The 25,713-nt window shown below is 40.8% G+C and overlaps 1 protein-coding gene across 2 annotated transcripts in view; it reads left to right on the top strand.

Moving 5' to 3' along the window:
* The window catches only part of PPP2R3A (protein phosphatase 2 regulatory subunit B''alpha), a gene marked incomplete at its 5' end in the record, with an annotated part of 149,236 nt that overhangs the window by 68,898 nt on the left and 54,625 nt on the right, over positions 1–25,713 (top strand). For both annotated transcript variants that reach the window (XM_080674898.1, XM_080674899.1), the window contains 5 exons: positions 59–161; positions 7,053–7,127; positions 17,523–17,609; positions 21,388–21,544; positions 24,061–24,109. In XM_080674898.1, the coding sequence (XP_080531024.1) occupies positions 59–161; positions 7,053–7,127; positions 17,523–17,609; positions 21,388–21,544; positions 24,061–24,109 (471 nt within the window). The remainder of the gene's footprint in view (positions 1–58; positions 162–7,052; positions 7,128–17,522; positions 17,610–21,387; positions 21,545–24,060; positions 24,110–25,713) is intronic.

Here is a 25,713-nt window from a genome sequence, read left to right as displayed (position 1 = left end):
GTTGTTGTAGTCATTGTTCACCGTAGCCAAACTTCCTAAGCAGTTGTTTCTTTTATAGGTTGCTGAATAATCATCATGATGATGCCTCTAAGTTTATCTGTCTTCTCGCAAAGCCCAGCTGCAGCTCTCTAGAACAGGAGGATTTTATCCCTTTACTTCAGGTAATTTTCATTTCCTTTTTTAAATGGGTTTTATTCTTAGAGTTTAAGAGGCTTTTTAAAATTTTCCAACTGTAATATATGTCAATTGAGGTATACAAATTTAGAGGTCATATTTTTAGGATAATTGTTTTAGTAGCAAAATCCTTTTGTTAAATGAAAACACAGAACCCATAGTATAAAACAGATAAAACAGAGCTACTCCCACTGAAGCAGAAGATAGGAGACACTCAGCTTTCCCTTGCCCACCCACAGTCACTGAAGCACCTTCTATAACCAGGATGTGTTTTTACTATAGCATTCTTCATAACCTGATATATTGCTTGTTAATATTCTTAATTTTATGTCTAAATATTTGGTTTTATAAGAGGTGGTTTCTATCAACACCTATTGCGCTAGTCTTTTTCTGAAAGAGAGATATAGTTACTGTATCTATAGGAACAGTATTATTCTGTTGCTCATTCTCAGTTCCTCACTATAAATTCCTTGAAGCTAGGTCTGCCTTTCATTTCTGTTGAGTGCACACCATTTTTTTTTTTTTTTTTTTTTTTAGTGCTGATAAATCCTGTTGACTGTTAGTGGGGATACCTTAAAGAAGGGCAGAAAAATATATTAACGTAGTATTTACACACACACACAAAAAAAGTACACATAGATCACAAATGCACCAATCAATGAGTTTTCATAACATGAACACATCTGAATAGCTAGCACCCATTATCAAGAAACAAAACCAGTGCCCTCACTGCCACCCTAAGGTAACCACTATCCTGACTTCTAACACCATATGAGATAGATTTTTATTTACAATAACAACTTCCCATGTTCAGAATATGAAGTTTGGTTATGATTTATATTTAGGGTCTTTGAGCTTGTTTTAATTTTCATAAGGGCCTGGTTATCCTTAAACTCATCTACATGTTTTTGTTCCCTTTGAAAAAGTGCTCATGAGAAGGAGGATTCTTAATTGTTTTTTACATTTAACCAAGACCATTATACATAACTAAAGGCCCAGTGCACAAAATTTGTGCACTGGGGAGGGGGGAGGTCCCTCAGCCCGGCCTGCACCCTCTTGAAGTCTTGAACCCCTTGGGGGATGTCCGCCTGCCGGCTTAGGCCTGCTCCCCACGGCGATCAGGCCTAAGCTGGCAGTTGGACATCCCTCTCACAGTCTGGGACCCCTCGCTCCTACCGCCCACCTACTCGCTGCTCCTTACTGCTCAGCTCACTGCCACGGAGGCAGGAGAGGCTCCTACCACCCCTGCTGTGCTCGCCAGCCGTGAGCCCGGCTTCTGGCTGAGCAATGCTCCCCCTATGGGAATGTACTGACCACCAGGGGGCAGCTCCTGCGTTGAGCATCTTCCCCCTGGTGGTCAGTGTGCATTATAGCGACCGGTCATTCTGGTCGTTCCGCCGTAACAGTCGCTTAGATTTTTATTATATAGACTAGAGGCCCGGTGCATGAAATTCGTGCATGGTGGGGGGTGTTCCTCAGCCCAGCCTGCACCCTCTCCAATCTGGGACCCCTTGAGGGATGTTGGACCTCCCGTTTAGGCCCGATCCCATTGGACAGTTGGGGGATCCCATTGGGATCGGGCCTAAACGGGCGGTTGGACATCCCTCTCACAATCCAGGACTGCTGGCTCCCAACTGCCCTCCCCTGCAGGCCTGATCCCCCCAACTGCCCTCCCCTACTGACCTGGTCCCCCCCAACTGCCCTGGCTCCCAACTGCCCTCCCCTGCAGGCCTGGTCCCCCCCGAACTGCCCTCCCCTGCAGGCCTGGTCCCCCTCAACTGCTCTCCCCTGCAGGCCTGGTCCCCCCCCCCCCAACTGCCCTCCCCTGCTGGCCTGGTCCTCCCCTGCTGGCCTGGTCCCCCCCAACTGCCCTCCCCTGCTGGCCTGGTCTCTCCCAACTGCCCTCCTCTGCTGGCCCGGTCACCCCTAACTGCCCTCCCTGCTGGCCTGATTGCCCACAACTGCCCTCCCCTGCAGGCCTGGTCCCCCCCAACTGCCCTCCCCTGCAGGCCTGGTCCCCCCAACTGTCCTCCCCTGCAGGCATGGATCCTCCCCAACTGTCCACTGCAGGTCTGGTCCCCCCAACTGCCCTCCACTGTAGGCCTGGTCACCGCCAACTGCCCTCCTCTGCTGGCCTGGTCACCCCTAACTGCCCACAACTGCCCTCCCCTGCAGGCCATCTTGTGACGGCCATCTTGTGTCCACATGGGGGCAGCCATCTTATGTCTTGGTGTGATGGTCAATTTGCATATTACTCTTTTATTAGATAGGATACCCAACATTGTATATTTCTATTTATGTTTTGTGAAATTCAAATATTCAGTTTTAAAACTATATTCCTAATAAAATGTCCTGGTTTAATGTATTTTTATGATTTCAGAGAGGAAGGGAGAGGGAGAGAGAAATAGAAACATCAATGATGAGAGAGAATCATTGATTAGCTGCCTCTTGCACACCCCACACTGGGGATCAAGCCTGCAACCCAGGCATGTGCCCTGACCAGGAATCGAACCATGACCTTCTGGTTCACAGGTCAATGCTCAACCACTGAGCCACGGCGGCTGGCCTAAAATGTTCTGTTTTAATACCAGTTTTCAATCCACTTCTTACTCTCACCCCTTGATTCATTCTTGGCCCTGCTCTGATTCTTACAAACTCCATCTTTTGGCCCCCTTTCTTGACTAGCTTCTGTGTTGGTCTGGCCAAAGTATGCCAGCCAGGAGATGAGAGGGGAGAGGAGAGATAAGTTGGCATTTTCCCCCACTTTCTGTTTAAGCACAGTAACTATATCTCTCTATATAGCCCCTTCTCCATAGTATTAGAGTGTGGGCTCCCATAACTCTATTCATCCTCTTGTCCCTGTGGTCCTGGGATGGTAACAGTATTATTCTGTTGCTCATTCTCAGTTCCTCACTATCCCCTGGTTTGTTCGTTTAAACCTGCCCATGACTCTGCATATAGTCCCTTCATGAAAGGTTCATTTTGGTGAATTCTTTTCCCTGCTTGACTGAGTTTTATCAGAAGCTTTGACAAGAATATAAATTAAGCCTGTACCAAGAAAATTACAAACAACAAAACTATGAGTTAGTGGACATTTATATTTCCTTAAGTCTATGGAAAATTTTTTTGCTATTGTTAATCCTCACCCGGGGATATTTTTTCCATTGATTTTTAGAGAGAGTAGAAAGGAGTGGGGAGGGAGGGAGGGGGGGGAAGAGAGAGAGAGAGAGAGAGAGAAACATCAATGTGGGAGAGACACATGAATCAGCTGCCTCCCACAGGGGCCAGGGATCAAACCTGCAACCCAGGATGTGCCCTTCAGTGATTCCACAACCCTTTGATGCATGGGCCAATGCTCTAACCATTAAGCAACACCATCTAGGGTGTAGAATTTTTATTATTTAAGAAGTGGACTTGTGGAGTCTTCTGGTAAAAGGTGACAGAATGAATAAATACATTCTCCTTCCATTTTCCCCCCAAACTAATCTGTAGTTAAAATATAGAAACTTAAAAGGAATAAACCTATGAAAGTGAATGGGGTGGTAGAGAAGAACAGAGGAGAGAAAAAAAATCAATGTACAAGAGATTTCAGTATTTCTTAGAGACAGAAAGAAGATGCAGGTTAAGGAAACCACAGCCCAGAATGAGGTGCTGTGCATGGGCTGCAGTGGAGAAGTGAGCTACTCTGCCTTACACTGCTTGTTAGGATCCCAGAGAGGCGGTAAACTCAGGGTTAGTAGATCTAGTGAGAAATATTAGATGTGGGGATTCATTGAAGGTTGGTGTACAGAATAATTGACAGTAGACATCTTACCTGGTTCCCAAATATAAAGCATATCCTGGCATGTACTTAAAACATAAACAAACTGACAAAACAAACAATAAATCATGTTAAGACAAATTCCAATAGAGGAACCTCCTAGACCAGTGGTCACCAACCTTTCAGACCTCATGGACCACCAGTGGTTGGTGACCGCTGCTCCAAAGGTTTCCTTAAACCAGCAGTCGCCAACCTTTCAGACAGTTTGGCAACTGCTAGACAGTATCTGACCAGTACTCCTCGAAACTGTTAAGGTCATCAAAACGAGGAAAGTCTGAGAAATTGTCACAGCCATAAGGGTCCCAGGAGGCATGACAACTAAATGTAATATGGGATCCTGGATGGGATATTGGCACAGGAAAAAGACATTAGGTAAACACTAAGGAAATGTGAATAAAGTGTAGCCTTTAATAATAGTAATAATAATGTATCAAGATTGTTTCATTAATTATAACTAATGCTAATATAAGATGTTAATACTAGAGGAAACTGGGTACAGGGTATATGGGAACTCTGTACTATCTACTTAATTATCTGTGTAAATCTAAAACTATTCTAAAAATTAAAGTCTTTTTAAAAATAATTTCTATATTTTGAGATATTATATAAAACTAGAGGCCCAGTACACTCAGTGGGGGGCGGTCCCTCAGCCCGGTTTGCACCCTCTCACAGTCCAGGAGCCCTCGGGGGATGTCCAACTGACAGCTTAGGCCTGCTCCCCATCAGTTGGACATCCTTAGCACTGCCACGGAGGCAGGAGCGGCTCCCGCCACCGCCACTGCACTCGCCAGCATGAGCCCAGCTTCTGGCTGAGCGGCACTCCCCTGTGGGAGCACACTGACCACCAGGGGGCAGCTCCTGCGTTGAGCATCTGCCCCCTGGTGGTCAGTGCGCGTCATAGCAACCGGTCGTTCTGCTGTTTGGTTGATTTACATATGAGCCTTTTATTATATAGGAGAAGAATAGAATGTTATGAAAACAGAATGCTACCACACACACAAAAAAGCTGTTAGAACTTTAAAACATAAATATCAAAATTTAAAATTTCAACATAAGGCCTGGGAACTGAAGTTAAGGATATCTCTGGCATGCACATGCATGCATGCACACACACACAGGGAAAGAAGCAAAGAGAGAAACAGACAGAGGACTGATTTAAGAGTTTCAACATCTAACTTACTGGAGTCTGTGAAGAAAAAAGGAGAAAAATGGAGAGGAGGAACTTATCAAATTATAATACAGAATCATCAATACAGGATGGAGAGATTGGGGTGATAGGGTAGGTCCACAAAGCAAGTACCCAGTGGGAATTCTTGGAATTCCTGTTTTCCTCCTTGGGGAAAACACAACACGCTGTGTAACAAGTGGCTGATTAAAAATAGAATATGACCCTCCCACACCAACCTCTCATGCTCTCTGTAGTCACTGCCTACAGAATCAAATACAGTACACAAGTCTTTTGGTTGAAAGGAGCCACTGAGTGCTAAGCACAATGAATAAAAAAAGGCATACATAAATATGTCCTCTTGAAATTTTACAAAAACACTGATGAAGAGAAAATACTAAACGTTTCCAGAGAGAGAGAGAGAGAGAGAGAGAGAGAGAGAGAGAGAGAGAGAGAAAGATTACCTTAAGAAAGGAACAAGAATTAGTGTGGTATTAGATTCTCATTGGCAAACCTGGGGAAATGGATTTGAACTCAGATTTCTATGTCCTGCCAAGCTATCAGTCAAATAAAAGGTTAGAATAAAGATATTTAAAAAATCTGGAAGTTGCAGGCATAGGTCAGTGGTTAAGCATTGACCAATGAACCAGGAGGTCATGGTTCGATTCCTGTCAGAGCACATGTCTGGGTTTTGGGCTCGATCCCCAGTGTGGGGCGTGCAGGAGGCAGCCAATCAATGATTCTCTCTCATCATTGATGTTTCTATCCCTCTCCCTTTCTCTCTGAAATAAAAAAATACATATGTGTGTATATATATTTTTTAATTCAGGAAGTTTATCTCCTATTTTCTTAGAGAGTTACAGTAGTCCCCCATCTTTATTTGTGGTTTTGCTTTCCAACATTTCAGTTAGCCGTGCTCAACTACAGTCTGGAAATACTAAATGGAAAATTCCAGAAGTAAATAATTTATAAGTTTTAAATAGCAGGCCATTCTGAGTAGCACGATGAAATCTTGTTCCAGTCTGTCCTGGAAATGAATCATCCCTTTGTCCAGCATATCCACATTGTATATGCTACCCGCCCATTAATCACTTATTAGCCATCTCGGTCATCAGATTGACTATTGTAGTATTGCAGTGCTTGTGTTCATGGCCATTGATTTTTTTATTTTTTTAGAGAGAGTGGAAGGGAAAGGGGAGAAGGAGAGGGAGAGAGAGAGAAACATTGATATGAGACACACCAATTGGTCGTCCCCCGTATGTGCCCCAACTGAGGCCAGGAATGGGACCTGCGACCCTTCGGTATGCAGGCCAGTGCTCACTAGGGTGATTATCAGATTTTAAAATAAATAAAGTTCGAAATTGAAAACAGATTTCTCCACACAGTTATTTTGATGGACATTAGCTAGCTGGCTCACACAACTTAATATAGACTTCAAGCTACTTGGCTACATGGCTTTTTTTTTTCCCAAAAAAAATTTCTATGTCTATAGGTTAAGAAAGAATCAGTCTAGTTGGCTTGTATCTATCATCCTTTCTGTGTAAATTTCATTTAGCAATCTCTACCAAGATCTGTGGGATGAATTTCCCTGACATTCTTGATGTTAGAATTACTGTATATACCGACCTCTAAAATATTTCATAAATCACCAAATGTAGCTAAATTTAAATTTCAACTTTTTATTAAAATGTACTATGCATATTGAAAACACACATAAGTATGCTTGTGATTAAATTTGAATTTAATAAAGTATTAATTTACTTTTAAATGCATTGTTCAATATTCTAAAATAGTGAGTTTGCTCAACTGGCAGCATATTTCTATAGAAAGGAAGAAGAAAACTCTGTAGGAGTTTTATATGTTTAATTTAGTTTTGGTTTTGTTCTTTTTCAGGATGTGGTGGATACACACCCTGGCCTCACGTTCCTGAAAGATGCTCCAGAATTCCACTCCCGCTACATCACCACGGTAAGCTGAGTTCTCTTTTGTCTTAATATAACTCTGTGAGTCTCCTTTTTATCACTACCTACTATCCAGGCTTTCAGATTTTTATGGAAAAGGTAACATGGGCTATAATGATTATTTTAAGATCACCTTAAGGAAGGAAGGTGATCTGTTTCCTTCTTATATGTATCCAGTGCTTTAAGAGATTTCTTGTATACAAAATTAAAGTAATATATTCATTCTGTCTGGTCTTATGAAGTATACTTTTTGCTGTGTCATAAATGTTGATACCCAGTTGCATATAATACTGAAAAGAATTTTCAAGTCTTTCAAGAAAAAGATGTGTCTGTAGTACCTCAGAGTTAGAAGTGGACTTGGTATTAAGAAATAGCCTGTGTGGCCTGGCCAGTTTGGCTCAGTGGTTGAACATCGACCTATGAACCAGGAGGTCATAATTCATTACCGGTCAGGGCACATTTAGGGTTGTGGGCTTGATCCCCAGTGTAGGGCATGCAGGAGACAGCCGATTAGTGATTCTCTCTCATCATTGATGTTCCTATCTCTCCCTCTCTCTTCCTCTCTGAAATCAATAAAAATATATTTTTTTAAAAAGAAATAGCTTGTGTGTAATTAGAAAACAAATCATGTAAGAATTACAATAACATAATTACAGTCTCCTTTGTGAGGTGCTTTCTCATTCTGTTTCCACATGACACACTCCCTTACTTCATCCAGATGTGTGCTCATTTGATCAGTCTCAAGCAGGGCATGAATTATGTATGAGAGCACACAGGCATGCCATGCATACAGCAGCCACGTCAGGCATTCTCTGTCCTAGCTCCCAGGTTGTCTTCGAAGGAATTCCAAAGATGAGCCCCACGCACACTTCAAATTCATGTCCACACTCAAGTGAGATGGCCCTTGTCTCTGGCTCAGATTCCCCAGAATATAGGCCAGTCTCCTCTAAGGAAAACCCTCTTATTCTTAAGGTCCTTTTTGTTTGCCATGGATTTGTTGCATTCTGTTGAGTTACAGAAAACTGCTGCGGTTTTTTCTTCCTGTAGGAACTTCATTCTTGGCTTTTAACAATTGGTTTTCATCTGTCATAAAACTTTGTGAGACTCTAAGCCAGAAGGTGTCACTGTCACGTAAGACTGTTTCAAAAGTTATTTTTTCCTGTTAACCACACTATACTAAATTACCTCCACCAAAATCACCTGGGCCCAGTCACCCTTCTTTCTCACTTGCATTACTTCTAATTGGTCTCTCTGCTTACACCCTCATTGCCCTACAGTCTAGTCTCCACAAAGCAAAGTTATCCTTTGAAAATGTAAGTTAGATCATGTCACTCCTTTGATCCAACCCTCCACTGGTTTGCCATCTCACTCTGAGTAAAAACCATAGTCCTTGCCAAGACTCTCCATAATCTACCCTCACATGTCCTGCCCTCTGATCTTATCTCCTACCACCCTACCTTCAGCCACAATGGCCTCCTCAGTGTCTGGAAAATACTAGCTTCTGCCTCAGGTGCTTTGTTTTTATTCTTTCCTCTGCCGGAATGCTCTTCCTATAGATTTCCACAAGACTGGCTCCCTTACTTCATCCAGATGTGTGCTCAGATATTTCTTTATTAGTGAGGCCTTTCCTGGTTCTTCCTCTACATTCTTTGCCCCTCTTCTTCCTCTGCTCCCTTCCCCTATACTCTCTATTCCATTGCTCTAGTTTATTTCCTTCTTAGCTCTTTTTCACATAGAATTCACGCCTGATATTTAAATTTTTTGTTTGTTGTCCATCTCCTTCTCTGTAATATAAACTTCATGAGAACAGGGACTTCTTTATATTTTCACTGCTGTATCTCCAATAGCTAGAATAGTGCCTGGCACATCATAGATGCACAGTAAATATTTATTGAGTGCATAGTGAAATTATTCATGCTTAAGAATTCTACACATCAATTCTGGCTCCAATCCCAAAAGGAATTATCGGGTCCTAATTGTTGACAGTTCTATAAACTCGAGTATATTAGTAGCATAATCTAGGATCTCAAGAATTGGATAAGAATTTGAGATAATGTAGTACAACCTTCTACCAATACAGAAAATGTTCTCTATAGATGACCTTTTATTGAAATTTGTTCTTTGAAAAAATGTAAAGAACAGAATCGTAAAATAGAGATAATTTTTCTTTCTCTACACTTTTTAGTTTGGTATTTAAGTCTGATGGTCATCTAGCAAGTGGCCCCAAGGAGGTTTTATAATTTCAGAGTGAAAAGCCATGAAACAACTTTATTCACATAGAATTCACATTTTCTGAGAAATTCTATTGTGTTAATTGTTAACCAAAAAGAACTACATTGGACAATCGCATTTGTATGTTATTTACATCTTTAAAATTTATACTTTATTATTCATATTATGCTGCTTTATCCCAGATTCACAGAAATGAATCCATTATTTAGAGGTAGTATTAAATTATAAAGTACTTATGATGAAATAATGACAATTATTTCAAAACAGCATCTATATATATATAAAAGCCTAAGCGACCAGCCAACCATTCGACTGTCTGACCAGTAGCTATGACATGCACTGGCCACCAGAGGGCAGATGCTCAACACAGGAGCTGCCGAGTTGTGGTGACTTGGCAGCTGTGGTTCTCAGGTGATGCACCCGGAACTGAGAGGAGGGAGCCTGATTCTGGGGTGCGTCACTCAAGAACCACCCTCTTGCAATCTGGGACCCCTCTAGGGATGTTAGAGAACCGGTTTCAGCCTGATCCCCACAGGCCAGGCTGAGGAACCCCACCTGTGTATGAATCTGCGCACCGGGTTTCTAGTTATAACATAAACAGTAAACAAGATCCAGTTGAGAAGGTAAAATGTGAATCTGTGTGTACTGAGATAAGTGTTTCTGCAGTTGTGATAATCTCATACTACCATCCACTAAAGAAAAATACACATAAAAAGTATCACAGTGAATATCTGGAAACAAAATGTTTTTGGAATGGTTATCATTTCTCTCCAGTGCCTTTTGTGTTATGAAAGTTGGTCAGATAATGGCATGAAGTCATTGAAACTTTTACATTATTTCAGAGTACCGTGAGTTTTTCTAGAAAAATATAAAATAAGCTTTTTAGTGTAATATTAATTGATTTTGTCATTAAAGTCATAAAAGTGGCCAAATTAGTGAGGCACAATTCTCTACCCTTCTCATGGCAAAAACAGATGAGATCACTCTACTCCCAATGTATTTAAAAAGATCAGCCTCAGAATTAATGATAAATATCTCAGAAAAAGCAAAATTAATTTATCATATGTCCTTATTGAATGTTATGTAATCTCAGTGACACACAGTGTAGAACAGTTAATATAGAGTGGGGCAAAAGTAGGTTTACAGTTGTTGGTATGAAAAATAATACAGTAATTAATAAATAATACAAGAATAAACTGTGTTTCATGTTCTCACAATTGTAAACCATACTTTTGCCTCACCCTGTATATTTTGTTTGCATGATAGAGTTATCCAGTTATTTCACTTTATGGTTGGAAGAAAATGATGACAAGAGTATGACTCAAGTATTAGCTTATATGTGGCACATATACAATGAAGAATAGTTGGGCAACTTTTATTTTCTATTTATCACTGAAAACCTATGCTATAGAAAAAAAGGTTTTATTTGTAGCTATTTTTATGCTAAAAAGAGCACCAACTGTGCATACAGTAAATATGGACATCACTACCCAAATAAGAGATTGCACCTAATGTCACTCCATTATTCTCCTTTATTTCCAGAGAAGAGTTGGCAATGGAGAAATAAGCCACTTGATAGCAAATGAAAATGAAAATTTGAAATACTAGCAAATTGTAGCCCTTGAGTTTGCAGTTTTGCATGCTGTGCAAAGCAATTGCCAGTAAATAAGAGACCGCTTATCCCAACTGGCATATGCTGACTTTTGAGGAAAGAGGTGCTCACATGAGCTTTTTTAAAATAAGTGATGAGATTGAAAATACTTCTTTATGACATTGGTGCTAGCAATAAAAAGATATTTCTGTGGCTCATCCAGATGGTGTCTTAATGATGTATTCAGTGTCTTGATTGACCCGAATCCATCACTTCTGACTGAAATGCCAGGATTTTAATTGTTGAGGACAAGGTACTGATATTTCCTGAGATGACTGAACTGTGCTAGAGACTGCTCATCACTAACAGCTTAACTCTTCCCCCTTGAGAATTTTTCCTCTTAACAAAGAAAGAACTGCCCTAGCCGGTTTGGCTCAGTGGATAGAGCGTTGGCCTGCGGACTGAAGGGTCCCAGGTTCGATTCCGGCCAAGGGCACATGCCTGGGTTGTGGGCTCGATCCCCAATATGGGGCGTGCAGGAGGCAGCCGATCAATGATTCTCTCTCATCATTGATGTTTCTATCTCTCTATCCCTCTCCCTCCCTCTCTGAAATCAATAAAGAAATATATATTTTTTTAAATTAAAAAAAAAGAAAGAACTGATATTTATTAGATAGATTTTTTTTAAGTCCAAATTCTGCAGGAGACCATGGAAAAGTACTTTTCAGAGCCATATTGACCAGAGTGGATCAGGAATCCATTCATCACACCCTGCCAAATAAAAGAGCCAGACTTCCAACATTTGAGTATGTTTATCTGCTTTCAAGTGAGCAGTCTCTCAGTAACTTGTGTTTGCATTCTATCTACTCCTCAAAAACTATCTGACAGATCCACCAAACACTTACTTCCATTTCTGGTGTTCTACAATTGTGAATTAGAGGCCTCCAATTCACTAGAGATAAAGAAAAAGAAAGGAAACTGACTTGCAATTCAAATTATCTATCAAGTTGACTAGAGATCTCTTAGTGAAATATTGTCAAATTTCATGCCTCTCACTGGCAGTAAACTATTATTATTATTATTAACTTTAAAATTTTGTTCTATATTTTTTAATAAGTAATTTCTTTTTTCTCTAAAAGCGGTAGACCAAAGTTAGAAGGAAAAATGTATGTAGAACCAGCAGCTACATGTTCTCACCACTAGATGGTGCCCTTACCTCAGTAAGCTAAAATGCTGAATCAGTAATGTGGAAACATAAATGTGCTGATGAAGTGGGGCCACTAAATAAGGAGATTTAGGCAATGGAAAAATAGAATACAGGTTCATGTTTTTTCCACGTACATTTTTATAGCATTATATAAGTATGTTAGAAGAGGCTAAAATAGGAAATGTTTAACAGTATAAATGTTAGCAAATTTTAAAAATTCTCTCAAAAAACAAAAACAAAAAATAGAACAAGAAAGGAGTAAAATAAGAAGCAAAAATGCACAATAAAGATTTATAATTTTAAGTGTAATAGTATTCCATAAGTAATATAAAATATCTGAGGAGTATATAAATATAAAATTTATAGAGGTAAGAAACTTAAGACTTTAAGATAAATTTATATTCAAAATTGAGAAATAAGCACAAAAATATAATGTTCAACAAAGGAAAATATCTCTCTCTACAGATAGATATATAAATATGTATATATATATTTCCTATGCTAAAAGTCCTCCAGCTTTTTTATATGAACTTCAGCCAAGCTAGTGCTAAGAATACAGTGTTAAATAAGACACATTCTCTGCCCTGAAACACCTCAGTCAGAGTTGGAGTGATTGGGGCCAGTTGGAAAATTAAACGCCAGGCAGTTCCATCTTCCACTTAATGCAGGAATCCTGACAACTTCTGCCTGAATAATAGTGGTGAGAAGAAACTTCACTTCTTCATACAGCCCATTGCTTCAGATAGTTAATTTTAGGAAACTCCTCCTTATATTGAAACATTTCAGTATAAGGGCATTTCTATCTAGTAGTTCTAGTTCTGCCCTCTGGGACAACAAAAAGAGTCAGCTTCTTCGACCTGATAGTCAGTCATTCAGATCATGGACACATATACACTCTTAATTTTTCCTCAAGAGTAAGCATTACTCCATTAGTAATATCTTTCACAATAATTTAGACTATATTAACCCTTTCTGCACATTTTATATTCAATCTATAAATCAGACACTTTTTATATTCAATCTATAAATCATAGACAATAATACTGCTTTATATAAAATACTAATTTGAGACTTTTCTTAGTTGGTATCCATACTATTCGTAACTCTGAACAGAGTTATTCAACTAGCTATGAATCCAACATATATATTTCTATCACAGATGTAATACAAAAGTCTACACTGTGTACCACTGGAACTTGGAATGGTATGAAATCATTGAAACTTTATGAGGTGATACCTCATTAATTTAGCAAGCAATTTCCCAAAGAAGACATACAGATGGCCAACAAGTACATGAAAAGATAGATGCTCAACATCACTAATCATCAGGGAAATGCAAATCAAAACCAAAATGAGATATCACCTCATACCTGGCTATTATCAAAAAGACTAGTGGCCCGGTGCATGAAATTTGTGTTCCCTCAACCCAGCCTGCACCTCTCCAATCGGGGACCTCTTGGGGGATGTCCGACTGCCAGCAGTCGAACATCCCTCTCGCAATCTGGGACCACTGGCTCCTAACCGCTCACCTGCCTGCCTGCCTGCCTGCCTGATCACCCCTAACTGTCTCTGTCTGCCTGCCTGATTGCCCCTAACCCCTCTGCCTGCCTGCCTGATCACCCCTAACTGCCTCTGCCTGCCTGCCTGATCACCCCCAACTGCCCTCCCCGCCAGCCTGGTTGCCCCCAACTTCCCTCCCCTGTCAGCCTGATCTTGCCCCAGTGGCTCTCCCCTGCTGGCCTGATCTTGCCCCCATCTACCCTCCCCTGCCGGCCTGGTTGCCCCCAACTTCCCTCCCCTGCCTGCCCTAACTGCCCTCCCCTGCCAGCCTGATCTTGCCCCAACTGCCCTTACCTGCCGGCCTGATCACCCCTAACTACCTCTGCCTACCTGATCACCCCTAACTGCCCTCCTCTGCCGGCCTGATCTCACCCCCAACTGCCCTCCTCTGCAGGCCTGATCTCACCCCCAACTGCCCTCCTCTGCCAGCCAATTTGGTTCTGATTGGTCAGTTTCTATGCCAGTTAGTGTCAAAAACTCCACCTCCTAGGCAGCCATTGGCTCCTCACACTTCACCCAGATTTGGTTCTGATTGGTTGGTTTCTATGCCAGTCAGTGTCAAAAGCTCCACCTCCTAGGCAGCCATTGGCTCCTCACAGTTCACCCAGATTTCAGTTTCTATGCCAGTCAGTGTCAAAAGCTCCGCTTCCTAGGCAGCCATTGGCTCCTCACAGTTGACCCAGATTTGGTTCTGATTGGTCAGTTTCTATGCCAGTCAGCATCAAAAGCTCCGCTTCCTAGGCAGCCATTGGCTCCTCACACTTCACCCAGATTTGGTTCTAATTGGTCAGTTTCTATGCCAGTCAGCGTCTCTGGGCTTATCAATGGGGCCTGATTAGAAAGGCGGTGCTGATCAGAGAAATGGAGGCGCGGCTGCTGGCCAGGCCTGGAGAGAGAGAGGCAAGTGCTGATCAACAGCTGCCATAGAGGCTACAGATCAGACCCTGCTTCTCTCTTCAGGCCTCTCTCTGGGCCTGATTTGCAGCCCCCTCAGCAGTCAGTGCTGGGTCACCACGCCTGCAGCCGCAGCAGTCAGTACTGGGTCACCACAGCAACCCAGCGCTAACTGCAGGACTGACTTCTGGTTGGTCGAGCCTCCAGTCATTATGGATGTGATGGACCCAGGGTTTTTATATATTAGGACAAGAAATAATAGGGAAGAAAAGGGAAACCTTGTGGACTGTTGGTTGGAATGTAAATTGGTCCAGCCACTATGAACACATTATGGAGGTCCCTCAAAACATTAAAAATAGCCCTGGCCTGTGTGGCTCAGTTGGAGCATCATACCATGCAACAAAAGGTGGCAGATTCCATTCCCAGTTAGGGCACATACACAATACACAGGTTGTGGGTTTGATACCTGGTTGGGTTGCATGCGAGAGGCAACCGATTGATGTTTCTCTGTCACATCAATGTTTCTCTCTCTCTCTCTCTCTCTCTCTCTCTCTCTCTCTCTCTCTGGCTCTCTCTCTCCTTTAATCAATTTTAAAAATTTAAATAAAACATCAAAAATAGAATTTCCATATGACTCAAAGAAAATAAAAACGCTAATTCAAAAAGATATCTGTACCCCATGTTAATTGCAGCATTATTTACAGTAGCCAAAATATATAAACATCAATGGATGACTAGATAAAGAAAATTCCACACAATGGAATATTATTCAGCCATACAAAAAGAATGAAGTCTTGCCATTTGTGATCACATTGATGAACCTGGAGAGCATTATGGTTGGTGAAATAAGACAGACTAAGAAAGGAAAATACTGTATGATCTCCCTTATATGCGGAATCTTAAAAACAAAAACACCAATCTCATAGATACAGAGAACAGATTGGTGGTTGCCAGAAGCAGAGAGAAATGGGTGAAGGTAGTCAAAAGGTATAAACTTACAGTTATAAAATAAGATCTGGGGATGTGATGTACAGCATAGTGACTACAGTCAGTGATACCATATTGCAGATTTGAAAGTTGCTAAGAGAGTGAAACTTAAAAGTTCTCATCACAAAGGGGGGGGAAATTCTGTGACCATGTATGGTGGCAGATGTTAAGGAGATTTATTGTGGTGATCACTACACAATATATAGAAATGTTGAATCATTATGTTGTACACCTAACTAATGTATATTAGTTAACCTCAATTTAAAAAAATTTATCAAACAGTTTATCATCTGATATACGCAGAGCACCATGTCAGGCACTTGCATGCAATAGAGTTGGGAGGTGATGATGGTCAGGTTCACCAGTGTTTAGAATATAAGCACAGAGTGACTGAAGGAGACAGGCGACAGCAGGAGCACGGAAGACGGAGCTCTACCCCAGCCCCTGTTCTGGGGCTTCCTGTGGAGTTGGCAATTGAGCTAGATTCTGAAGGGTCAGAAGGAGTTGTCACTGATAGCAGGGTGGGGTGAGGAATGCTGAGTAGCAGAAGTCTGGACCTTCATCCTGAGGCTAGTTGTTCCCTGTTCTGTTTGAGAATTACTCTGCTAAAGAATCCAGAAACAGAATGGTAGTTTAGTCCCTCACTAGATCTTTTTTGGATAGGTGTCCAAATGTCTTTCCTTTTGTGTTCTTGTACTAAAATAGCATTTTAAAAGACTCTAACCTTGCCCTAGCCAGTTTGGCTCAATGGATAGAGCGTTGGCCCTGAAGTGTCCTGGGTTTGATTTTGGTCGAAGGCACGTACCTCAGTTGCAGGCTCAATTCCTGGCCCTGGTTGGGGCGCATGTAGGAGGCAACCAATCGATGTGTCTCTTGCATCAATGTTTCTCTCTCTCTCTCTCTCTCTCTCTCTCTGTCCCCCCCTCCCTTCCTCTCTCTCTAAAAATCAATGGAAAAATATCCTCGGGGGAGGATTAACAAAAATAAAAATAAAAGAATCTAACCTCTTCCATGATAAAACCACTAAGAATATAGGATTTCTATGTTATTTAGACAATTAAAATTAAAACCAAAGTACCCCAAAAAAAGCTGCTTAAATTGTCCTCATCTCTTGCTTCCTTTTGGAGGAAATAATACAGCAACTAATAGATAAAAATTAATTGGGTAGGAATAACCCAGGTAAAATTGTTAAGAATGCACTGTGGAAAAAAAAAAAAAAAAGAATGCACTGTGGCCTCCTACCTCCAGTATTGCAGCCTTGTCTTTCTTTTCCAGCTCTCTCCTAAACCACAGCACACACATCCTCATTCTCATACACATTTGCTACCCAGCCCCTTCCCTCTCATCCTGTCCATATCTTCTCCATAGTTTCATATCTGTTCAACTCAATAAAACACTAGCTAACAACAAAATTGTTAATGCCCAAATAAGGATTCGGGATGTAAATTATCACAATGTATTTGAATTTATAGAGAGACCCTGCAAGACTGTCTTTAAGGACTCCAATGAATTAGGCTATAATAACCAAAATAATGCTCTCTTGAATCCTATCACACTGGCAGCCATTCTTCTGACCCATTAATTATTAAGCAAACCCGGTATATATTTCCCACCTCATTTACCTTCCCAAAACATCCAGTACTACTTGAGTCAGGCATCACACTGTAAGATGAAAGGTAAACTAAGAAAGTGACTTGTAGGCAGCTGGGCAAAGGAAAGACATATTTTTATTCTTGGACTTTTAGGGACAGATGCAAACTATATAGTTGTAGATTTTTTAAAGAGTTAATTTTTATTACAAATGATACTTGACATAATCTAAAAGCCAAAATTTATCTGATTTAAAGTATGTTGATAAGATGCAGTGGCCTTTGGTGAAGTAATTGATATCTTTAATGTTTTTATCTGGTTTTGTTTTCCTTTGGAACCAGGTTATTCAGAGAATATTCTACACAGTGAACAGATCTTGGAGTGGGAAAATTACTTCGACAGAGATAAGAAAAAGCAACTTTTTGCAAGTATGCCTCTCATTGAAATTCACATATAAGGAACAATTTAAATAATATTTTTACTTCATTTAACAAATATTTGAGTGCTTATTGTATGTGAAGCTCTGTCACTACTTTCAGTCATTAAGCATTTATCAGATAACTGGGATGTGTTGGGAGGAACAAAGATGAATAGTAAGGGATTTTTACATCAACACATGCACTGCAGAGCAACAGAGAAAGTGCACTGCCCTCGTTGGTTTGGCTCAGTGAATAAAGTGTTGGCCTGCGGACTGTAAGGGTCCCGGGTTCGATTTCGGTCAAGGGCACATGCCTGGTTGCGGGCTCGGTCCCCAGTAGGGGGCGTGCAAGAATCAGCCAATCAATGATTCTCTATCATCATTGATGTTTCTATCTCTCTCTCCCTCTCCCTTCCTCTCAGAATCATTAAAAATATACAGAATTTAAAAAAGAAAGAAAGTGCACTGCCACACCTGACTTGAAAAATTCCACAGAAAAGTATAATAAATATGCAAAGAAGGACGGGCATGTGATCTTGACCTTGGAGATATCAGGAGTTTACCAAGATAGAAATTAGAAGAAAATGGTATTCCAGATAAAGGAAGCAGCATAAGCAAGGCCCAGAAGCATAAAAGTGTCACGTTCAGGAACTACAGGACAGTCTTAAGGGGCCAAAGGTTCCACAGAGAGTGACCAGTGATAAGGCTTGAGGGGTGAGATGGAGTGGGGTTGGGAAGGGCCTTGCAAAAGAAATAGAAGAATTTCAACTTGATCGTTTCAACAATGACTCTTTATCCAGCTCCTGCTGGAGAAAAGTACTAAAAATTCCTTCTAACAAAGAGTGCATTTTATTCAATTATTTTATTTATTTTATGAGAAAGTACTGACCACTAGTGGGAGCCTTTCACCGAGATAATCTTCATGCCGGATTGTTCAAGCCTCTGTTATCCTGAAGAAGGTGAAACTGTTTGTACTTGGAAATAAATGTAATATTTCATTTTAAATGAATTATACTAAAAGTAGTTTAGGCTATGACGACCTTATTTAATGTATGTTTTTTTCTGACTTTATCTGGGACAAAGTAATGTAGACTTAGCAAAATTAGCAGCCCATAATAGATATACAAACTTTTTGTATTCTAAAATGAACAGTAATCATCAGTTATTATTAGTATCTATTGCATACCTTGTGTATGCCTGGGCTCTCAGTAGGTAATATGGATTGGGTTTAGATGGCAATAATTCCCTAAAAGAGGCCTTACATCTCACATCCCTGAAGCATATTAGAGTTTGTAGTTTCTGAATCATTATAGTCCTTTTTTTAAAACTTGTGATAAAATGTGAGGCCCAAATATGATTGAATGACTTAGATAAGATCAAACAGCAAGTAAGTGGCTGAATTAGAACTAGAACTCAAGTGTTGTGCTTCCTGGAGTATGACTTACTCTCCTCTCTATTTTCTTCCTTACCCCTCTCCTTAGCCTTCCTCTTATACATGAATATATGCTCATAAAATCTCTATATATAAAAAGCCAGCGACCATAATGGCCATAACAACCTTAACGACCTGTGGCTATGATGCCCACTGTGGCCAGCAAACTGGCCTGATCAGGGGGTGGGGCTGGCCAGCCAACCTCACGGCCCCTCCCCCTGCTGGCCTGCCCCTGATCAGACTCTTCCACCCCGATCAAGAGCTGGCCGCCGGCCAAACACCCGCTCCTTCCCTCTGGCCAGCCCTGCCCCTGATCAGCCCACCCCACCATGATAGGCCCACAGCCCCTCCCCATAGCCAGCCTGCCCCTGATCGCACCCCTCCACCCCAACCTCCTGCAGCCCCTTCCCCTGGCTGGCCACGCCCCCGATGGGCCCCCACCACCCTAATCATCTGGCAGCCCCTCCCCCCAGCTGACCCCGCCCCTAATGGACCCCCACCCCAATAGGTGGTGGGGCCAGCCTACCAACCTCCTGAAGCTCCTCCCCCCACCTGGCCTCATCCCAGATCATCCCTCCCCACCCCATCAGGGGCAGGGCCGGCCAACCAACCACCCATGGCCTCTCCCCCAGGCCACTGGCCCCCAATCGGCACCCCCCACCCCATTTGGGGGCTGGGCCGGCAGGTCCACAGCCGCTCCACATTGGCTGGCCCTGCCCCCGATTGGCCCCCCAACCCCAATCGGGGTGGGGCCCTCCGGCCAATCGCCTGCAGCCCCTTCCCACAGCCAGCCTGGCCCTGACTGGGCCCCGATAGGGGCAGGCTGGCTGGCCAACCTCCTGCCATCTCCTCCTCCCGACAGGCCCATCCCTGATCTGCCCCAATTGGGGCCGGGCCGGCCAGACTCCACCCATGCACAAATGGGTGCACCGGGCCTCTGGTATTCTAATAACATGAACATATCTAGAATAATAATCTGAAGTCACTATTTATCTCATTACCCTGCCACCCCTTTTCCCTAGAGGGAACCCATTTATCTGTGGTTTTATTTATATAGAGAGAGACATATATGTATTATATGGTTTTATATGGCTGGGTTTTTGAGTTTTGGGGTTTTTTTTTAGTGTTTTCGTTTTTTAATTGAATTTATTAGGGTGACATTGATTAATAAAATCATACAGGTTTTACCCTGGCCAGTATTACTCAGTGGTTAGAGCGTTGGCCCGAGCACTGAAGGGTCTCAAGTTTGACTCCCTGTCTAGGGCACATACCTGGGTTGCTGGTTTGATCCCCAGCCACGGTCTGGGCGAGTTCAGAAGGCAACTAATCAATGTGTCTCTCTTACATCTCTCTCTTTCTCCCTCCCTCCCTCCCTCCCTCCCTCTCTCTAAATATCAATGGAAAAAATATCCTCAGGTAAAGATTAAAAAAAAGAAAAGAAAACCCCTATATGTGGATGCCCACTCTTCATAATAGAATAGATGTCACTGCAAAACTGAAAAGTTAAAAGCATGTCAATATGTGGCCATGTAACTAAGCCTGTTGTTTAATTGTTTTGTGCTTGTTAGTCTGGGGCCTCGGATAGGCTGCAGTCCCCTTGGTGATGATCCTTCCCTTTTCTTGCTTTTATTTTATTTTATTTTTTTTAAAATATATATTTTATTGATATTTTACAGAGAGGAAGGGAGAGGGATAGTGAGTTAGAAACATCGATGAGAGAGAAACATCGATCAGCTGCCTCCTGCACACCTCCTACTGGGGATGTGCCCGCAACCAAGGTACGTGCCCTTGACCGGAATTGAACCTGGGACCCTTCAGTCTGCAGGCCGACGCTCTATCCACTGAGCCAAACCGGTTTCGGCCCCTTTTCTTGCTTTTAAATCCTCCATAGCATCTAACCCTTTGCTAAGCATATTACAGAGCTCATTAACACATTACGGAAAGATCACAAGGATTCTCGTGTTTTCTGTTCTAAGGCTTGTGGCCAATCACAAGAATTCTTTAAAAAGGTATTAGCTTGGAAGAACATGTAATAAATAACTTCAAAATGCAATGGGTATTTAACTTTAAAGTGTGCGTTTAACATTTATGTAAAACTTTTTTTGTAATCGTTCAATAGAAACTTACCTGGCCACTGGGTAAAGCTAGCAATAAAACTACTGGTCCGAAATGTGTTAATGCTTATAGATTGATCAGGTGATTAATAGAGTGAGGTTACCTATTAAAGTTCCTGATTTGGTACCAAACCTAAGTTTTTAAATCCAATTTAAACGAAAAATTTACTAGATTCTATATAATGCCCAAAGCTGGGTTTTCATAATTTTAAAATAAATTTTCTTTATTCATACCATTTCAGACTCTAGCGCTTTTGGAAGAAGAGGAAGATATAAACCAAATCACAGACTACTTTTCCTATGAACATTTTTATGTTATTTATTGTAAATTCTGGGAACTAGATAGTGATCATGACCTCTACATCAGCCAGGCCGATCTGTCTCGATACAATGACCAGGGTGAGTTTCTATAGATGTTGAGACTTAACTGTTTTGAAGAAGGCAAGAGTTACATAAATTGTCCCCCCTCATTATGGAAAATTTCTATTTTTTAACATAAAGGGCCAAGAATTTTTAAGTGGGAATAAGTGAAAATACTAATTTTTTATTTAGAAGCCAGGTGTAGGAGAAGGGGTATGGAGGTAAGTAAGCAATTACAGTCTTCGTTTTGATGAATTGGAGAACCTGTGATGTTTATTTTCTGATTATGAATTTAATTGAAGTTTATTTGAAAGAGAATATGTATATTCCTTTATAAATTTTTCATTTTATAGTATTTATACACACCCATGGGTAAAAATAATGTTTTGAAGGACTCTTATAAAAACTTACTTTTAAAAGGAATTTAGTTCAGAAAATATATATTTTTTGCAGATGAATTTTTTGTGCTTCCTTTTGTCAGAAAACAAAAAATTATATATCACTTACTCCTTTTTGCTTCATTTTTACCAGTAGAAAACTTAGAACCGACTGACTTAATATTTTTAACCAAGATACAGTGGTTCATTCTTCTCTCATAAGATTGTCACTGTTCAGTTCTTACATGTCTCCTCAGGCACTGTTGATTTTTCTTAAATCAACCTTAAAAGCCTTTTAGATGCAGCAGAGTACAAATCTTAAATAAATGCATTGAATTTTGCTTCTGCTATTTGGCATGTCTGTATACATCTTTAAAAAAGATTCATTCTACTAGCATATGATATTAAGTTTCATATAACTTTCATATTTAAGAAACAGAGTTCTACCTCTCAGATTCTCAGGTGCCAATTAGGCATGAAGAGGAAAATACTCAAATGTACTTATTTGATAAGCATTTTAGTACTACTTCTTCAAGTACTTGTAGCCTTTCTGTCACCAAAAAAATGGACCTTATTCATCGGGTCAGCTTTATTAGCGATGCACCTTCTAATTACCAGTGGCAGGTCATCTGTAGAATATGAGCCAGCCACTAGAGGTCATGAAGAAGCCTATGGGCTCTAAAGCACCATCTCTGACTGACATAACCATAATACTCATTACATCCCAAAATAGTGTATATCTACACATAGCAACTCAGTCATGTTAAAGAGATGAAGTCTTAGAAAAACAGGCATCTGGACCTGTATAATGAATGGGCCACTGAAACTACATAATTGCCCACTCACTGACCTGTTCTTAATTGGGCAACATGATCTTCAGTTTTAGAGGGCTAAATCTTCCAATTCTTAAAAAAAAAAAAAAAGACTTTCAAAAAATACTTTAGCTTTGGAATTAAATATTCTTGCCTTTCCTATACAACCCTCTTTTGTTCTATCTAGTTCAAATTATTAACCCCATAAACCAATGCTCAACAAGTCTAGAGGGTCCTTACATAAGCTTCAGTACATGGCCAGACATGACTGTACTGACACCCATAGTCTCAACATTCTTTAGCCAAACTAACTTACCTTTATGCTGATTGTACCTAAGTTTATGCTCAATGCTTGACTCTCGATTCAAATAATTACAGGCTGTTGTTGTTCCTTGTGATTAAGCCCCTATCTTAGTGGTCGGCAAACTCATTAGTCAACAGAGCGGCAAACCGCGGCTCGCGAGCCGCATGTGGCTCGCAAGCCACAGTTTGCCGACCACTGTGCTAGCTGCTAGCTCTCTAATGACCTTATCATTGGTTCTGAAATTTTAGTGTGCTTGCCATTGTCTGGGGCACTTGTTAAAAGAAGAGATAGGTCCTCACCATATCCCTAGGTCTGATATCCATTGTCATCTTCTTTTTTAAAAACTAATGTTTTGGGGTGTTTTTGAACCCACAATGAGGTATGCTACTCTAGACTCCAGGATCTGTCATCAAAAGCAACATACTGTCTCATGATATACTTGTTGCTCTCTTTGAATAAAACTTACTGATAGAATTTCTAAAAAGTATACATTAAACCATGTTATACCCTGGACTTTTATAGAATGAGAATATAAGAAATATATGTTTATGGTATCTTTTGGTATATTTTGTAAAATTCTACTTAAAAGCATTCTCCTTTTTTTACTCAACATCCCTTATATTAGGAGTTGATGATCAGTCAGTTCCTCCTTGAAATGAATGCTAGGATAAGATTTGTCTTGTTTTAGAGGAAAAGTTGTCTTGTGTTATTAGATAAAACGACCAATACATTTTTGTCTTAGTTGTCAGGATGTCCAAAACTAACTTGGTGTTCAACTATATAAATATATCCTAGCTGTCAGGCACATCCATTTGCTTCTTCTTTTTTAAAATGATTGATTGCTTGATTGATTGACTGATTGATTGACTTGTTAATTAAGCCACCTCATATTCTTATTTTTTTAAAGTATAAATTATGCATAAGTAAAATTTTAACTACTACTATTCTGTTGTGGAAGATTATTATGTTTTAGCTTGTAACTACTAAAAATAAATTTTCCAAAAGTACTAACTTTATGGAGCATGTTTGTAACTAACTTTGTACTTTCTTATTTATATTTAGCTTCGTCAAACAGAATTATTGAAAGGATATTCTCTGGGGCAGTAACAAGGTAAGAAAATTTTCTGAAAATAAATGAACTACAAGTGCCCTGGCCACTGTGGCTCTGCCAGTGTGTTGTCCCGTACACCAGAAGGTGACAGGTTCAATTCCTGGTCAAGGCTTGTAAGGAAGGCAACTGATCGATGTTTCTCTCTCACATCAGTGTTTCTCTCCTTTCTTCTCTCTCAAATCAATAAAAACATATCCTCCAATGAGGATTGTTTTTAAATGAACTACAAGTAAAACTGTAACAAGACTTCCTGCAATATATACAGTCATGGCTTCATATAAGATTGTATTAATTTATTTTATTTTATTGTTTAAGGTATTACAAATGGTAGTACATATGTCTTTCTTATTTTCCCCCCACTGACCTCCCCCTGGCCTCCACTACCCCCCGGCAGTTGCCCTCGTCTCCACGCCCCCAGTGTCTTGAGTCTGTTGGCTGTGCTTACATGCATGCATACAAGTCCTTCGGCTGATCTCTTACCCCCAACCCTCCCCTATCTTCCCGCTGTAGTTTGACAGTCTGTTCAATGCTTCTTTGCCTCTGTCTATTTTTGTTCAACAGTTTGTAATGTTCTTTATTATCCATAAATGAGTGAGATCATGTGGTATTTATCTTTCACTGACTGGCTTATTTCGCTTAGCATAATGCTCTCCAGATCCATCCATGCTGTTGCAAATGGTAAGAATTCCTTCTTTTTTACAGCAGCATAGTATTCCATTGTGTAGATGTACCACAGTTTTCTAATCCATTCATCTACTGATGGGCATTTAGGCTGTTTCCAAATCTTAGCTATTGTAAATTGCGCTGCTGTGAAATTGGTGTACATATATCCTTTCTGATTGGTGTTACTGTTTTTTTTGGGTATATTCCTAGAAGTGGTATTACTGGGTCAAATGGCAGTTCCATTTTTAATTTTTTGAGGAAACGCCATACTGTTCTCCACAGTGGCTGCACCAGTCTGCATTCCCACCAGCAGTGCACGAGGGTTCCTTTTTCTCCGCATCCTCACCAGCACTTGTCGTTTGTTGATTTGTTGATGATAGCTGTTCTGACAGGTGTGAGATGGCACCTCATTGTTGTTTTGATTTGCATCTCTCAGATGATTAGTGACTTTGAGCATGTTTTCATATGTCTCTTGGCTTTCTGAATGTCCTCTTTTGAAAAGTGTCTATTTAGGTCCTTTGCCCATTTTTTTTTTTAAATATATTTTATTGATTTTTTACAGAGAGGAAGGGAGAGGGATAGAGAGTTAGAAACATCGATGAGAGAGAAACATCGATCAGCTGCCTTCTGCACACCCCCTACTGGGGATGTGCCCGCAACCAAGGTACATGCTCTTGACCGGAATCGAACCCGGGACCCTTCAGTCCGCAGGCTGACGCTCTATCCACTGAGCCAAACCGGTTTCGGCGGTCCTTTGCCCATTTTTTGATTGGATTGTTTATCTTCTTTTGTTAGGTTGTATAAGTTCCTTGTAAATGTTGGAGATTAAACCCTTATCGGAGATAACATTGGCAAATATGTTCTCCCATGCAGTGGGCTCTCTTGTTGTTTTGTTGATGGTTTCTTTTGCTGTGCAGAAGCTTTTTATTTTGATGTAGTCC

This window comes from Plecotus auritus, assembly GCF_963455305.1.
Source record: "Plecotus auritus genome assembly, chromosome: 6".
NCBI classification, from domain to species: Eukaryota; Metazoa; Chordata; class Mammalia; order Chiroptera; family Vespertilionidae; genus Plecotus; species Plecotus auritus.
Note: the sequence above shows the minus strand (reverse complement) of the source record. Positions and strands in the feature narration are given on the sequence as shown.